Source organism: Neomonachus schauinslandi, chromosome 11 (assembly GCF_002201575.2).
Source record: "Neomonachus schauinslandi chromosome 11, ASM220157v2, whole genome shotgun sequence".
Lineage (NCBI taxonomy): Eukaryota > Metazoa > Chordata > Mammalia > Carnivora > Phocidae > Neomonachus > Neomonachus schauinslandi.
Window position 1 is genome coordinate 6,325,102 of NC_058413.1, and position 17,175 is coordinate 6,342,276.

At 52.2% G+C, this 17,175-nt stretch overlaps 1 protein-coding gene across 2 annotated transcripts in view; it reads right to left on the minus strand.

The window, feature by feature from the left end:
* Positions 1-8,165: 8,165 nt before the first annotated feature.
* The window catches only part of PACS1 (phosphofurin acidic cluster sorting protein 1), a 143,882-nt gene continuing 134,872 nt past the window's right edge, over positions 8,166-17,175 (minus strand). For both annotated transcript variants that reach the window (XM_044919272.1, XM_044919273.1), the window contains exons 20-24: positions 14,905-14,947; positions 14,500-14,635; positions 11,372-11,598; positions 9,770-9,889; positions 8,166-9,616 (exon numbers count right to left, since the gene is read on the minus strand). In XM_044919272.1, coding sequence (XP_044775207.1) covers positions 9,501-9,616; positions 9,770-9,889; positions 11,372-11,598; positions 14,500-14,635; positions 14,905-14,947 — 642 coding nt within the window. In that variant the 3' untranslated portion in view covers positions 8,166-9,500. The remainder of the gene's footprint in view (positions 9,617-9,769; positions 9,890-11,371; positions 11,599-14,499; positions 14,636-14,904; positions 14,948-17,175) is intronic.

Below are 17,175 nucleotides of genomic sequence, written 5' to 3' on the forward strand. Positions count from 1 at the left end.
CAGTGGTGCCCCCTGCTTTGCATCCTGGGTTGAAAACCACTGCTTAAATGTTTTTGTTCTACAGGTAAGGAAACTGAAGCCCAGAGAGGGGAAGGCAGCTGCACGTGCAGAGAGAGCCTGCTGTTGTGGGGGAGCTCAGACTCCCAGTGACCACCATGTCCTTCTCTAATCTACAGTCCAGGTGTGTAAGGGAGACTGACCACGTAGAGTAGAGGTCAAGAGAACTGAGGTCAGATTGCCTTGTTCACACCCACATGGAAGCACAGCTGTACACACCCTCAACACAGCCTCATGCAGGCCACCCGGAGGCACTGAATGGACACCTGTCTGCCACACGCACGTGGAGTGTGCCTGTGTTTATAGGCCCATGTAGGAGCATACCACACATACCCAGCACAAACACACATCCACAACCCCTGCTTTTTTCCCTTGTGCTTTCTCTCCGTCTAATAAAGGAGCACATTCCTTTTATCCTCTTTTTCCAGGTAAATGGAAAGAACATTTTTCAGTCTCCCTTTATGACTTCTGCTGGATTCTTGCTCTGGCTCTTCTGCTCTCTGCAGGATTTGGTGCTTTGTGATTCTCTTTAGGCATCTGGCCCTGCTCCTCCCTGTGTGCTGAGGGGGTGCGGGGGGGGGGGGCGGGGAGGGGAGGTGGGGTCTGCCCTGCCGGGTTCTCAGGCTCTTATCTTGCTTTCAGTGCTTAATCTTGCATGTGTCCAACCTTTTCAGCCACTTGGCTTTTTATCTTGTCCCTGAGGATTCTACTGTGCATCTCCCAGGGGAAGAGACTGTTACTTCATCCCGCTCTGTTCTGCATTTCCCCCGCAGCTTCTGGTCTCATGCCAGGCTGCTGATGGGTGCTCTGTTAATGGAGAAAAAAGGGAGGAGTCTATGCCCAGTGGTGATTCAGCTCCTTATGCCATTTTCCGCAGAGCTTATCAGCTTGCCCCCACCTGTCCCATGCCTGGGGAAGTTGTTCTTGCTACTTTTAATGTTTTCTCCCTGAAAATCACTCCCACTGCTCCCACCCCTTCCCCTTGGAGCCTCAGAAGCACCCATCCCATTGAAATCTGTTTTCTTTCTTTCTTTCAAGATTTTATTTATTGGTCAGAGAGAGAGTACAAACAGGGGGAGCAGAAGGCAGAGGGAGAAGCAGGCTCCCCGCTGAGCAGGGAGCCCGATGCGGGACTCCATCTCAGGACCCTGAGATCATGACCTGAGCCGAAGGCAGATGCTTAACCGACTGAGCCACCCAAGCACCCCTGAAATCTGCTTTCTTAAATTATTCTTTTTCCTTTGGCTGCGTCACTACTTTTCTTTGAAGTGTTTGGGGGGCACTTTTGCCAAGCTTATCATCCACCTTGAAATGTCAGCAGGTTCTCCCTTAAGTGCTCAAGATTGGAGGCTCCTTAAAGATCATGTCTCCTCCACGTGATGAGCAGCTCATTGCTTCCTGAGGGACCTGTTCCGCCGTGAACACCCCTGGTTGTCAGTTCTTTCTGCCACTGAGTCAAGAATCAAGGCTGTTTAGAGCTCCCCTGAGAGGCTCCTGGTTCCTATCCTGGTTGCCACTTGGCAAATCTGTACCCTCTCTTCCTTGTGACCTCCCAGCCAGACTAGAAGTGTCCTCACCCTGCTCAGTGAGAGGGCACACAGACTTTGGGGTCATACTCAGCTAGGTTCAATGCCGTGTTTCTCCCTCTGCCAGCTGTGGGGCTTTAGGCATGCTCTGTAACTTCATCTGTTCCCTCATTTGTAAAATAAAGTTCCTAATACTTACCTCTTTGGGTCCTTGAGAAAACAGAATAAAACAGCAGAGTTAAGATCTTAACATGAGGCCTTGTACGTAACAGTAACTGTTACTAGTAGTTATGTAGGATTATTATCACCACCAAGCTTAACTGTTTGATCGACCCTGTGCTAGTGAATGGAGAGTGGGGAGAAAGTATGTGAAATATTGGGCGGTTTCTTAAGGTGTTGTTGGAAGGAAAACATATTCAGGATGAAAGCGAGCAATAAAAGAGGCAGCAAATGGAAAGGCATGTCTGAATACAAGTGCTAAGCTGTTTGGTGCTGGCAACAGATGCTCTATATGGTCAGGATGAAGAGAGCTCAGCCCAGCCAGGGTTGTTCTCACCTTCTCCCTCCTGTCAGTTCTCCTGCGTGTTAAGGAAACCCCAATCTCCATCCAACCCAGATCACTTCCCTGAGCTCCATCCGGACCTATTTTTTAACTCCAATTGGACACTAACCTCTGAGCAGCACACACCACTGTTGCCCTAAACTCACCATCTCCTGCCCAAATCTCCTCCAGGGATGTCCCACCATCTGCCCGTTCACCTAGAGCAGACAGCCTGTCCCTATCTTTGGCTCTTTCTCTTTTGACCCTATTTCCTCACCAGCCACCTAAACCTATTGCTTACCTCTTAATTGAACTGAAGTTTCCATTTTCTTGCACCTCTCCTCCCTTTACCATAGTCTATGTCTCTGTCACTTCTTTTCTAAATTGCTGCAACACCCTTCAAGCTCTTCTGGTCTTCAGTCTTATTTCCTCCAATCTGTTGTCACAAAGTGATCTTGATGAATTCCTTCATCTCACTTTTCTGCCTAAAACCCTATCCTGGCTCTCCGCTGATCTCAGGATAAAGTGCACAGCCCTCACCCAGGCACAGAGTGAGGATAACCACGGCTGTAGGGCTCCTCAGTGCCCTGGCTGTCTCCTTTCTCTTCTGCCCTATCACTCACCATGCCCAATGCTTTGCAGTCATGTTAAACCACCTGAGGGTTTCGAAACAAGCCAAACTCTCTTATCTCCCATTTTTGCTATTTCCTGTGTCCAGAACATCTTTCAGATGCTGCTCAGGTGTCGTCTCCTTTGTGACATCTTCTTGGATACCCCTTCCCCAGGCTGGGTTAGATGTCCCTCTGGCATGCTCCTGTGCAACGTGTCATGCTCTGTGGCGACCATCTATTTGTCCACCTCACCTGCTCGCCTCAGAGTTCTCGTATCGGTAAGAACCCAACCCTGTTTTCATCATGTACCATGTTAGGACCTTAATACATGTAGGATGTGTGGATGATTGGGAATTTGGGATCTGAGTGGGGCCTTGAGAGATGGTCTGGAGTCAGATGACCTGGGTTAGAAATCTGGTTCCCTCTCAACCAATCTGTGTGCCTTGGACAAGTGACTTAACCCCCCACTCATCCTTTTAGCTAGCCTTTTATATTTGCCATCAGCCAGAGCGATGGGTGTGGGAGACGCAGCCCGAGTCCCTGCCCACCTGGAGCTCTCATTCTAATGTGGTACAAAGACATTTATTGCAGGTGACATTGAATGCCATGACTACAGAAAGGGCTCAGGTAGAGACTGACAACTGCGCTTTGGGGCAGGGCTGTTGGGAAAGCCTCTCTGAGGAGGTGAGGTAGGCTGCATCCTAAAGGCAAAGGAAGTAGCTCTGTGGGGGCGGGGAGAGCATTTAAGTTGGGAAGAACCACAAGTCTGGGCCTGGTACAGGGAAGAAGAGTGTGATTACTGCAGGATCAGTTGTGGCTCGAGGTGAAGGGCGCGGGGGGAGAAAGCAGCTAGAAGTGAAGTGAGGGGTAGTGGGGCCAGACGTGCAGGCCTGATGGGCCATGGGGTGGGCGGCTGGAGGTAGCCGCTGAAGGGCTCTAGCAAGGGAGTGAGGCACTCTGGCTTATGTTTGGGAACAGTGTCTGAGAGGTGGAATGGACAGGAGTCACTGTTGTGACACAGGACAACTCGGTGGCTTCTGCCTTGAGTAATAGGATGGACGCTGTGCCATTATCAAAACTGGGGAGGATCGAGGGAAATCAAGAGTTCTGTTTGAGCCATACTGGGTTTGAGAGGTCTGTGAGTATTCAAGTCATGTAAATGTTTAGAAATGAGAGTTTACAGGCGCCTGAGTGGCTCAGTTGGTTAAGCGTCTGCCTTTGGCTCAGGTCTTGATCCCGGGGTCCTGGGATTGAGTCCTACATCAGGCTCCTTGCTCAGCGGGGAGCCTGCTTCTCTCTCTGCCTGCCGCTCCCCCTGCTTGTGCTCTCTCTCTCTCTGACAAATAAATAAATAAAATATTTTTTAAAAATGAGAGTTTAGATTTAGGACAGGGGTGGGGTTGGGAGCGGGGGAGCTCTCTGACCTTGGGCTTCCTCCTTGGTAAAAAAGAAGTATCAGCTGAATTGATTTCCTGGGGCTACTTGAAGGAGTCTGTGGTATAAACCACATGAAGCTATAGCAGCAGCCTGGCTAAAAGAAAATGCTCGTAGATGGTGTTGAGAGAGTCATCCATGACACAGTCCCTGGACACAGCAGTGGGTGATGAGGGAAGGAGTTTAAAACATGGATCTGAAGTCTGCTGTCTAGAATCTAACTAATGGATATAGAGGAAAATCTTTTATCTAGGCTGTGCTTAGTGGCTTCCTGCCTAAGAGCACAGTAGGGAAGGGGGTGTGAATTTATTAGTCAACACTACCTCAGCCAGGTGATCAAGGTTCACAAATCATGTTGAAGGCAGGTACCCTTGCTAGGATGTGCTGGCAAATTCTAGCCAAGGGGCATTCTACAAAATACCTGACCAGTACACCTCAAAACTGTCAAGGTTATCAAAAATAGGGTAAGTCTGAGAAAATGTCATAGTCCGAAGTATTAAATGTAGTGTGGTATCCTGGATGGGATTCTGGAATTCATAAAAGACTTTAGGGAGGGGCACCTGGATGGCGCAGTCGGTTAAGCGTCTGCCTTCAGCTCAGGTCATGATCCCAGGGTCCTGGGATCGAGCCCTGAATCAAGCCCCACATTGGGCTCCCTGCTCAGTGGGGAGTCTGCTTCTCCCTCTTCTTCTGCAGCTTCCTCTGCTTGTGCTCTCTTCTCTCACTTTTTCTCTCAAATAAATAAAAATCTTAAACAAACAAAAAAAGACTTTAGGGAAAAACTAAGGAATCGGAGTTAAATATGGACTTTAGTTGATAATAATGTATCAATGTTGTTCATTAGTTATTATAAATGTGCCATACTAATGTAACATGTTAACAATAGGAGAAAATGGGGGGGGTGGTATACAGCAACTCTTTGTTCCATCTTTGCAACTTTTTTTTTTTTTTTAAGATTTTATTTATGTATTTGACAGAGAGACACAGCGAGAGAGGGAACACAAGCAGGGGGAGTGGGAGAGGGGAAAGCAGGCTTCCCGCCGAGCAGGGAGCCCGATGTGGGGCTTGATCCCAGGACCCTGGGATCATGACCTGAGCCGAAGGCAGACGCCTAACGACTGAGCCACCGAGGCGCCCCCATCTTTGCAACTTTTCTGTAAATCTAAAACTATTCTAAGATACATGTTTGTTTAAATTAACAATAAAACAATCTGGAGTTGGTATACAAGTTAGACAGAAGTTCTTCCACCTTCTGCACCAAAATGCTACTCTTGGCCTTTAGAGAATGTTTAAGGCAGCCCCATGGGCAGTTCTGCTCTGGTGCAGCCTTGACCCTCAGTGACGGGGCAAGCTGTCTCAACGTGTAAATCTGAGTTGCCTCATGTTTGGAATTCTGGAAACCATTCCTATCAAACCCTTTCCCTCTTCTTTGGAGTCTGTCTTCTTACTCCAGGGCCTATAGGAACACTCAGGTATCTTTTGGGCTGAGGCATTAAAGTGCCTGAGTAGTGCATCTGGACTGGGGACTCCACTGCAGCAGTACAAGGCCTCTTCCTTCATTCTGTCGACAGATACTCACTGTGTACCTAGGACGAGCCAAGAAGGATCCTGGGTACCAAGGATAGAGCAGATAAAAAAAATATTCCCATTTTCTTGGAGCTTACATTCCAGTGGGGAGAGAGAAACAAATGGATATTAGTGCCAAGGAGTGAGAAGTGCTAATAAGGAAAACTAAAGAAGGGGGAGAGAAAAGGGAGGTGCTATTTGAGACAGGTAGAACAGGGAAAGCTTCTCTTAGGTGACCTTTAAGCCAAGACTTCAATGGGGGAGCAAGCCACACGGACCTCGAGGCAGGGCCAGGATGGGCAGGGGGACAGCTTGTGCAAAGACCCTGAGGCAGAGCGTGCCTGGTGTGTCTGAGGAATGCAGAGGCCAGTGGGCGAGGGGCAGAGTGAGAGGAGAGATCAAACTACCCTCAGGAGGTCAGATCACCTAGGCCTTGTGAGTTATGATGAGGGTTTTGGATTATATTCCTAGTGGGATGGGAAGCCATTGGACAGTTTAAATTGGTAATTGACCACGATCCGATTAACATTTTAAAAAGCTCTCTCTGGCTATTGTGTGGAGAACAGACTCCAGGCAGAGAGGTGGAAGCATAATTAAGAGGCTATTAGAACATCCAGACAAGAGATAACAGCAGCAGTGAAAGGGGTGGGGCGCTGCTGGGTTCTCCATCTGTCTTGGGAAAGCCACCAGACTGGATGGTGGGTATGAGGGACAGAGGAGTCGGTGGTGCCAAAGGTTTTGGCCTCAGCACGTGAAGAATGGAGGGAGAAGTCTGTGTGCAGGGGAGCATTTCACACTACAGGGCTGAGTGTGGGGAGAGAGAAGGCCAGAGGCTGGAGCCCTGTGTTTTCCAGTGTTCCAAGGCTCGGAAGCTGAAGGTACAGTAAGGGAGGCCAAGAAAGGGCAGTCAGAGAAGTGGAAGGAGAGCAGAGTGCTGTGCACAGGTCAAGTGGAGGTCAAACAAGAAAACTGACCCTTGGATGTGGCACCTCAGGTCACTGGTGACCTTGGTAAGGGAACTTCTGATGGGGCTGTTGAGGAAAAAGCCTGAAGGAGCGGAAGTGGAGGCAGGAAACATGAACAACTCTAGAAGCATTTCACTTTCCAGGGAGGAGAGACGTGGCAGTCAGTGGGGATCTAGAAGCAGGGGATTTGTTTTTGACATGAGAGCTATTACTGCCTGTTGGCATGCAGACGGGAAAGACCTGGTAGAGATGATGGCAGGAGAGAGGGGGCAACTGCAAGAGCGAAGCCCCAGAGCTGGGAAGAGGGGAGGCCCTGGATGTGGAGTCAGATAGAGCAGGCTGGGAGCTTGTGCCTCTTCCTGCCCCTCATCTTCCCCTCATCTGCTCCGTCTTCTCATTTCTGAGCTGGACCCGAGTCTACTTGTCCCCCACACCCCTCCAGCTGGGGACTTCCACCACTCCCGGGTCCCCCCAGCCCCTGCACTGCCTGAGCCCTCTCCCTCTGCCTCCTGCCCCCAGGCCTCTCATGGAGCTTCCACTCTGCCCCGAGGTAACACTCACATCCTCTCTAGCTCATCTTAAACACAGTTTGACTTCTGGCGTTTCCTCTCCCCAACCAGACTGTACACCTTGTTCGGTAAGTAACGCACAGATTGCATTTCTGGGACACTCTCACAGACCTCACTGGACTTTTCCCCTTGGGAGACAGGCATTATTTCCATGTTCCAGGCTCAGAGAGTTTGGTGTAGGGCCACACTGCTGGGTCCCAGAGCCTCCCTCCCTTAGGTCACTGGGCCACAGGGCTTGGGGAGGCAGTAACAGCCTGCCCTGCTTGGTCATCCACTCCTCTGTGGCTGTGTCCTGCAGGGCAAGGGTGCCAAGCCCCTCGGTCCCCTCCCCTACGCAAGCCCCAACTACTGGGCACTTCTTCACCGGAGGAAGGCTGGTGTGCAGGCCTCTATCCCGGGAATGTGTGAAGAACCAGGCATCCAGGGAGTAGGGCCTATGACTGTTTTCCATCTAAGTTAAGGGCAGGCAGGAAAGCCAACTCAGTGATGGACCCCAGCTCCACCCCCTCCACCTGGGCCTCAGACTCCACCAGCTTCCAGAAACTATGGCAGGACATCAGCCTAGTAGAGGGAAAGAAGCCAAGTTCTAATCTTTAATCAGAAGAGCAGAAACTACCCTCAATATGTCACTGTCTTGGGAGGTGGGATTTGGGGATGGTGAGTCCTAGAGAAAAAAGGGATTTTGGTGTGAGAAGAGTGCTACTTCTGTTTCTGGCCTCTGCTTGCCTCATACTGGGAAAGACACATTCATGCCTATTTCTCTAATTAAGGAAATGAGAATATGCTTCTTTCCAGCCATTTGAGAGGAGTTGATTTTGAGAGGAGTCGGCTGTGGTGTGGAGGGGAGAGGGTCGTACAGATCCTGCGTCACAGTGAGAGGCATAGAAGCCCAAGCCTTGCTAGTTGGTAAGAAATCACCAGTTTATTGAATGAAAAACCCAACATCCACTCAGTCCCTCAAGCCCCACCCCTCTCTGGCCCCAAGAGAGCAGCTCAGCCCGGGAGATGCTCTGGACAGCAGGGCTGAGTGGGGGGTAAGGGCTGGAGGAGTTTGGGGAGGTATGGAGAATGAGAAAAACACTTTTCAAAATGAAGTTCTGTGCAAAAACTTCTAGAAGGGGTGAGAGGGCAACGGTAAAGCTCTGAAGGTGCTGGGGGGGATAGAGGGCTGCGGCTGGGATGGTGGCCCTGCGTGCTCAGCTTCTCCTGAGAAGGCTGACGGTCGAGGCTGAGGAGTTGGCTCAGACCCCCATGGCGAGAGGGAGGGATTGGAGCCTGCTGGACAAACACCCGGCTGGGAAGGTGGGCTCTCTGCCTAGGCGTGAGGAGGGGAAGAACATACTAGGGAGTGGGACACAAATGGACACGGTAGGCGCAGGGAGATGTAGGGTCACAGACAATATGCTGGTGGGGTCTGCCTCCCATCTGTCCCAGTCCGGAGTTCAGGAAGAGGCAGCGCTGGGGTGGAGGGGGTGGGAGGCAGAGGGGGGAGAGTCATCAACAAGGGGGAAGCCACAAGACAGGGGCTGGTGCCCAAGCAAGTCACATGGAACCACCAAGAGACTGGCTGTGCAGAGAACCAAAGAAACACCCAAGGGTGCTCGTGACATCTGGGGGGAACCTGGGGGTAAGTGAGGAGGTCGTGCATGGGGGAGACCGGGAAGGCCCCTCCACCCCAGAAAAACATGGCATCACCATAGAAATGCTGTCCTGGTGGTGAGGGAGGGGTGGGGCTGCCCCTGTGACTGTGGGGGGGAGGGGAGCCCTTGGGCTCAGGGTACCCCTCCTACCCCCCACTGGGAGAACCTACAGCATGGGAAGTGGCCCTGGGCCCCACTTGAGGGGGGCAGGTTGGGCAGCTGGCAGAGATGGGGAGGGCTGGACTCCCTGCTGTGGGCCAGGATTCCAGGTTTCCTATTTCCAGGAAGGAACTGGTGCCACGTGGGGAGATTGGAAGTCGGTGAAGGAAGGCCCAGAGGACTCAATTCCAGGGATGGGCACCAGAAGGCAAAATCGACATGCCTTGGGCCTGGAGCAGGAGGGAGAGGACTGAGCAGGAGGGAGGGGAGCAGTGTCCCCACTGGCAGTGTCCTTCAGGACTGGGCAAGAGAGATGCAGGCCCCCAGGCCAGGAAAGGGGATGCTGGGCCCAGGCCTGCTAGCCTCCCCCTGCCCGCAGGCGGTGAGGCTGGTGGCAGTGCCAGGAGGGAGAGTGGCCAGGAGATAGTGCCCTCAGGTGGCCTTGCTGCCACTGAATAGTCCCACTGGAAAGTGCTTGACATGGGTGGGCCACTGGGCCGCCAGCTGGAAGAACTTGATGTCACTCCACTCGACTCCGTCGATGGACACTGGGGTGACAGGGGAAGGAGGGGTTGACCAGGGCTGCTAAGGCCACCTCCCCAGGGTCCCTTGGGGAGGACCATCGCCTCCCTCCCCCCAGAGTCCCCTGCCCCTTTTCTTCCCGCCCTGCCCAGCACCCCTCCTCCCGTGTCTCCCCATACCTCTCAGCATGGTCTGCTGCTGCTTGGCAGAGCAGATGAGGCGGCTTATGCCCTCGATGACCTGGCTCTTGGAATCTACCTCCTTTTCTCGAGGTTTCTTGCTCAGGAAGATGGTGGGAACTGGAAAGCAAGCAGAACCACCTCCGTCACAGCCCTTGGAAAAGCAGCTACCCCTCTCCTCTCTCTCATCCCCACTGGCCCCTCTTCCTGTGGGAAGGGGAGGTGATTTGCAGCCAGCCATCTCCCCTGCTCCCTAGCTCTGGGGATGCAGGAAGCGCATACCAGGATCTTCCTTCTGCCCCTTCCCCTCACAGGCCTCTCCCTAAACCTCGATATCTTTAACTGTGTAATGAGGACCTGGAGCCGGCCGGTTAGTCTCTGAGGTCCCTTCCAGCTTGAATGTTCTAGGTAGCCTGTGGGGCAAGGCGCCTGTGCCCTTGGGCTCTCCTTCCTGCACACTTGCACCCACATAGGGCCGAGTTGGCCTCGGCCAGGAGGGCCTCACTCACAGGAGTGTTTGCAACGTCTCTGGCCCAAGGATGTTGGGGCAGCAAGGAGAACACTGCGGAGCTGGCAGGCCGGCCCCGGGCAGGTCTCTGAGGTACGCCTGTTGTTTTGGCTTCAGGCCTGCCACAGCCCCCTGCTTGCCCCCCCAAGAGGAACTCTATGGAGCAGAGGCATGAACAGAAAGAGGCCCAGCTGCTCTGGGAGTGCTCTGAGTGGGGGAGGGTCCAGCAGCTAAAGAAAGCCCCTAGCTGACAGCTGGTTGATGGGTGGCGCTGTGAGGGCCCTTGAGTCACCTGGCACAAGCCTTGCGATGGCAGGTGCACAGCCAGATCGGCAGAACAGACAACAGCAAGCTCTGCCCTGGGGCTGGCCTGGCTGGGGGATTCCTGCCCTACTCTCTCGGAGCACAGGACCCGGGGCCACCCCCAACTCTACCTCTAGTGCCTTAAGCCACCTCTCTTATCCAAAATGGGCTGTATTCCTCTTCTACTTTTTTTTTTTTTTTTAAAGACTTTATTTATTTATTTGCGAGAGAGAGAGCATGAGTGGAGAGAGGGAGAAGCAGACTCCCTGCTGAGCCGGGAGCGCGATGCGGGGCTCCATCCCAAGACCCGAGATCATGACCTGAGCTAAAGGCAGACGCTTAACCCACTGAACCACCCAGGTGCCCCTACTCCTCTTAATTCTTAAACAGCTCTGCCCTTTTGCTCGTGTGGGCTTGAGTGACTTCCAGGACTGGGTGCAAATGCTCTGCTTCGTGGGGACACAGCAATGTCCTCCTCTGTCACATGGTCTACCCCGGAGGGCAGTTGCTTCATTATGGCAGCACTCGCAGCCCCAGCCCCCAAGGTGCTGATGTTCAGCAGGCAGGGCCTGATGACTCACTGGGGACATCTGTTTCCTTGGTTACAGAAGGACTGGCCTCGTCTCACAAGGTGAGCTAGGACCGTTGCAGAACCCCGGGCTGGACCACATGATATATGTGCTGCTTTGCCCTCATCCAAAGGTCTCCCAGAGCAGATTCTGTCCCAGACCCTGAGAGGAGACGGTGAACCCTAGTGGCCCTGAAAGTCCCTGGCCTCAGATGTCACCTACCTTTCTTGTTCTTCTCTTTGGTGACCACAGTCATTGCCATGGTGCCGGAGAGCTGGGCCTCCCCACCATGGGGCAGGCGGGAAACCTGCACTGAGCGGAAGACGCTCTTGAGGGTGTTCTTGGAGCTGGCATCCCTCTTGTCACCTTCCCTCCTCCGCTCACCAGGGTGGCCCAGCCAGTAGTCCACCTGGAGGCCAATCACGTCCCCATATGGGCTGTTGGGGCTCCTGAGGAAGGGGAACAGTAATGGAGAGTAGGCTCTGCCCTCAGTTCCCAACTACATGGCCAGACTGGGGGGCCTGGAAGGGACCGCCAGGCTCTGGGACAGGTCAGGGGAGGTGGCAGGCTAAGTGGTCCTGAGTTCCCTCCAGGCTCACAGAATTGGTTTGTGTGGGAAGGGAGAGACAGGCTGATTGGAAGACAAAGCCAAGAGAGGGTAAAGAGCTGAGGCACTGTGAGGGAACCGAATACAAAGTCACAGGGGGATGAGGGAAGCAGAGAGGAAGGAGGCTTTATGAAGAAAGTGTGCACACATACATATGCACACTCATATGCACACATGTGCATGCACACACCCAGCAAGAAGAGCCCAGGCAAACCGAGCGAAGGGCTGGAGAGATTAAGTAGGGCAGAGGCGCAAGCACCTCGGCCGGCTCCACAGCAGCCCCAGGAGGGAGACTGATGGCTGCTGACCTGCGGCTTTCTCTTATTTATGGCACTTCTAGCTCAGGGATAATTTTAGCTCCAAGGGGGAAGAGGGCTGATGTTTTCTTGAAAGGAGGCGCCAGACACAATAGGCAGACAGACTACAAAAGTCATCTGACATTTCTCTTTCTGCCTGGTTCCAGTGGTTCCATGAAAAAACAGCTTAAATGGGATGGGAAAGGAGGTCAAGGTAAGGGCTGGTCCCCAAGCCCTCTGGGAAGTCTGGAACCATGCAGCATTACCAGCTGTATGGGATTTCCTCCTTTCCTGAACTGTCCCTTCCGTAAATCAGTAGAGACTACGAAGGGAAGTGAAAAGGGGAAGAGGGGAGGAGAGGGTGAGGGAGGATAAGGGTTGGGATCTGAGGTGCAGTGGAGACTTCTTGCCATCTGAGAACATTCATGTTCTGCAGGGACCATGATGACCCTGTCATTGGTGTTTCTGGAAAAACCACCGGCCAGTGCCTACCCTCTCTGCTGCTGAGGACCTTCCCCAGAAAAAACAGAACGAGGCAAGGCAGAGAAAAGGGAAATAGGGAGGAAGAAGGAGCAGAGGCCCATTTGTGTTCCTGACCCATACCTGTACTTTGCTCACCTCCCGGCCGCTCCCTCGGGCCCCCTCTGGGAGCACCTGCTCCACCCTCCCTGTCAGCAACTCCTGCTCAGGCCTGGCAGGAGAGCTGCCTCCTGAGAGGCCACCCGGACCACCCGGTCTCAACTCTGGATACTTGAGCCCCTAAAGAAATTCTTTCCCCTTTTAGAACCATCCCTCTGTTAATTTTTCATAGTGCTTACTGCAACCTACACAGTTTGAATTTTCTGCTGCTCTGGCGTTGCCGGGCCCAGGAGCCTGAGCTCCGGGACTGGGACGAGCCTTTCTTACTTGCCGCTACAGCTGCAGTGCCGCAAATGGCCCCTGTGCTGACAGACAGACAGACAGACAGACGGCATGCACGAAAGGCGGCAGCAGCCTCCTTGTGCCGGGCGCCAACAACACACGCTCTTACTGAAGCCTCACAAAACTCTGGTGTGGCTATTTCACTCTACTCCCGGAGTCGGAAATGACGCTTCGTAACTTGTCCAAGTGACAAAGGTTCTTTGCTGGACTAAACTTTAGAAACTTTAGTTTGGCTCCTAAACCTTTACATAGGCCCATTTGTGTACTTCCTTGTAAAAGCCATTTTTAGCAAGAATCCTGCTAAGACAGTCAGCAAGAACCCCCACCCTCCCTATCTGATCACCTGGTCAGGCTCCTCATCCCCTCACCCCCACCCTCCAGGAGATGTCTGACACCCTGACTTGTCTCAGCAAGAATCCTGTTAGGACTGCTTAGAACCCCCCTTACCCCTGACGTTTCCTTAGTAATCTTCCATCCATACCCGCTCCCAGGGTAGAAATCCCCACTTGTTCAGGCTGTGTTTGGAATTGATCCACCCAACCTGCAAAATACATGGCAGTGCTCCCTACACCTACTTCGATGGTCATGCCCTGATGTGGTCTCCCTTACTGTGCCTTTTTTTTTTTTTTTAAGATTTTATTTATTTATTCGGGGGGAGGGGAATGTGCAAGCAGGGGGAGGTGCATCAAGAGAGGAAGAGAGAGAATCCCAAGCTGACTCTGTGCTAAGTGTGGATCCCGACATGGGGCTCGATCCCATGACCCTGAGATCATGACCTGAGCTGAAATCAAGAGTCAGACGCTTAACCGACTGAGTCACCCAGCCGCCCCTCCCTCACTGTGCTTTAACAAGTGTCACTGAGTAATTCATTCTTTTTTTTTTTATTTTTTTATTTTTTAGTATTTTTTTTTTTTAAAGATTTTATTTATTTATTTGAGACAGAGGGAATGAGAGAGAGCACATGAGAGGGGGGAGGGTCAGAGGGAGAAGCAGGCCCCCTGCCGAGCAGGGAGCCCGATGCGGGACTCGATCCCGGGACTCCAGGATCATGACCTGAGCCGAAAGCAGTCGCCTAACCAACTGAGCCACCCAGGCGCCCTGAGTAATTCATTCTTGAACACAAGCTAATATAGCGGACCTAACACAGAACCATGACTCAAACCCAGGTGTGTGGGACTCCCATGGCCACACTCCACCAAGCTGGGCAGTGCCCCAGCAAGACCCCTGCACAGCCCTTTACAGGCTGCAAAGGGCCTCTCTGCCCTTTGTCTCATTCAATGCTTTTACCCCGGGAGACAGATGGGGAAGAAAGTATCCTGCATTGTACAGAGTGGTTCCACTTGCCTGGCTAGTGACTGAAGTCTCTGAATTCACTCCAAAGTTCTTGCCACTATCCTGCCTTCTACACTCAGTATGCCATCATTGTTATGCAATGCTGCACGCAGGTCGGGGGTGGGGAAGTCATTCAGGTTCCTGGGCCCTGATGGAGGGGTTTGGCAGGAGAGGAATGGGCAAGAGCCCCTTACCCCACAACGGCGAGGGCACTGCTCATGGATGGGGACGAAGGAGGGGTGGCTGTGGTATCTCGGCTCAGGCCTGAGCTGGAAGGCGGTGATGTGGAGGGCACTGTAAGGCTGACCACAGGTGAGTCATCCCCATCGCCTGTCAGGGGGACAAACACAGTTGGCCAGAGGAAGCCACCCCTGACCAGTTGGTGACAAGGGGTCGAGGGCCCTTCTGTCTCAGTTGCTGCTAAGCCTTAGACACCTCTCCACTGCCCCCTGCCACCGCTTCACCTGGGAAGTGAGGGTGCCCAAACTCTTACTTAACCTTAGGACACCCAAAGTCTTCACCTTCTGGCCTGATGGACTAGAGAGGAGGCCGAGAAGGCATCACCTCACTTCCCAGGAGCACAAGGGCCCCAGGCTCACCTGCAGTGGAAGGAGAGTCTTCAACCAGACCCACCTTCACCACCTGGGAGAAAGAAGAGATGTTGCATTAGGTCCTCTCACTATAAAGCTGGACACATTTTGATCCAGTTGGAAGCAGGTGATTAGACACAACAGCCATTACTATATATTATTTGATCAGAGGCTTTAAAAAATCTTTGCAAATCCAGAGTAGCCCAGATCTGATCTTTAAGATATGTAAAAAAACCCAAAGATCTTTAAGATCTTTAAGATATGTAAAAACCCATATCTTTAAGATATGTAAAAAAACCCAGTTCCAAACAATGAGGTGGGGGCACATAAGACCTCATGGCTCATCTCTGGGAAGGGCAAAGCCACCTTGAAGGCAGGACCCATTTCAGTATTCTGATCGCGTTTCTTCTAAGACCACATGGGTAGGAGACCATCTTCCCATGTCAGAGAAGTGACGAGACACTGTGAGAAAGCTTGGTAAGGCAGCGTGTTGCAGGGGAGAGCTCTCTGAATTCCTGCCTGTGTGAAACCAAGCAAGGGAACGTGCTCATGTGCTGATACCAGCTTCCTCCTTTCCAGACTTGCTGGAATCTTGGAGAATATGGATAAGACGGTGATCCCAGGCACCGCGCTCCTTCCCTACCTCAACGCAGTGTACTGATTTCAGCTTCCCCCCAAATTTTAGATTTCTCATAGAGAATTCTGGGAAGGAGAGAGGGGGCCCTCCAGCAGCCAGCAAAGGCATAGCTAGAAACAGATTATTTGAATGTCACAGCTGTGGCTTGAAGTGACAGGTGAATCCTGGTGAAGTAGCAGGCCCAGGGCCTGGCACCTGGCAGAGGTGCTAGGGGGTGCTGTGAGGTCACGGAAACTGGACCCCAGGGACTGACGGGGAGTAGAGATCACATGCAGATGGTCCCCTCAAGGGCTGCTCAGAACACAGTGCTGCTATTCACTGAAGTTTGCCCCAAATTCTCTATGCATCCTTATTTTAGTTCCCAGAAAGTAACACACTGACACTCTCAACTTTCTGGATACAATTCCCCTTGCTCCCCTGGCATTGTATGAGGCTGCCAGTTCCTTTGTTTGTTTCAATTTTAAATTATTTTTATATTTCTCTGTTGTCTGTGAGGCTAGAGTGGGCAGCAACCCACAGCTCCATGAAGATGCAAATCAAGTCATCAGCCTGGGCTATAGGCCATGGTCTAGAGCCTCCAACATGGCTATGGGAGTAGCCCCAGTGGCTAACAGGGACTGAGTGGACCGTTCAGACAGGAGGCTTGAGCAAGAAACAAGAAGGGGCAACCAAATTTCTCCAGGCTCAGGCATCTCCCACCATCACTCAAGACATCCAGAACCTGGGTTGAGCATAGAATAGGCCCTTCATCTGCATATGCCTCCTACCCACAGCTAGGAGATTACAGGAAAAAATACAAGCTGATTTGGAAGAGAAATTCGATTGTCTCATACATGGAAATCTGAAACTTCAGCCATGCTTTTGTGGTGTGCTTTGGCCCCACAGGGTGTCAGCTCTGTCACCTCTGGGGTCCCTCTCTTGGTTGGCCTCTGCCTTATGGCCCAGCTACTGCCAAATGAAAAGCCAGTACCACCTGACATCAGAGCTATCCAAGAGGTTTCCCTTTTATTTCCAAAATCAACTCATCTAGAGATTCTCCTTTGACTAAATAGGAGGGGAAAGGAGAGACCTTCGTTTCAATGGTACATCTGACCCTGAAGACAGAAATACCTACTTCTTGGACTTCTCTTCAGAATATCATCTATCATTATTTCATTTCTGAGGCAGCTTTCTTTTCCCTGGAGCCTGTAGAAGCTATGCTCTGCACATCTCTCCCTAGGCCGAGGCACCAGGTTCAGGGCTTGGTGTAATAAATATGAGATACCAGTGATGATCTGGGGATAGCCCATGATTCAGGAAAGGAGGACACTGAAGGGAACAGCTCAGTGCATATCCCAGCCCAGTGTTTCTTGACCTGGGCACTGCTGACATTGGGGCCAGATTAATCTGTTGTAGGTGCTGTCCTGTGCACTGTAGGAAGTTTAGCAGCATCCCTGGTCTCTAACCACTAGGTGCCAGTAGAACCCCAACTTCAGCTGTGACAACCAAAAATGTCTGCAGATATTGCCAGATGTCCCCTGGGGGCAAAACCGCTTCTGGATGAGAACCACTGTCTAGATGAATCGTGTGTGTGTGTCGCACGCGAGGGTGGGGAGGGACAGGAAGGCCAGGAGAATGGGTCGGGTACAGAGGAATGGGGAGCC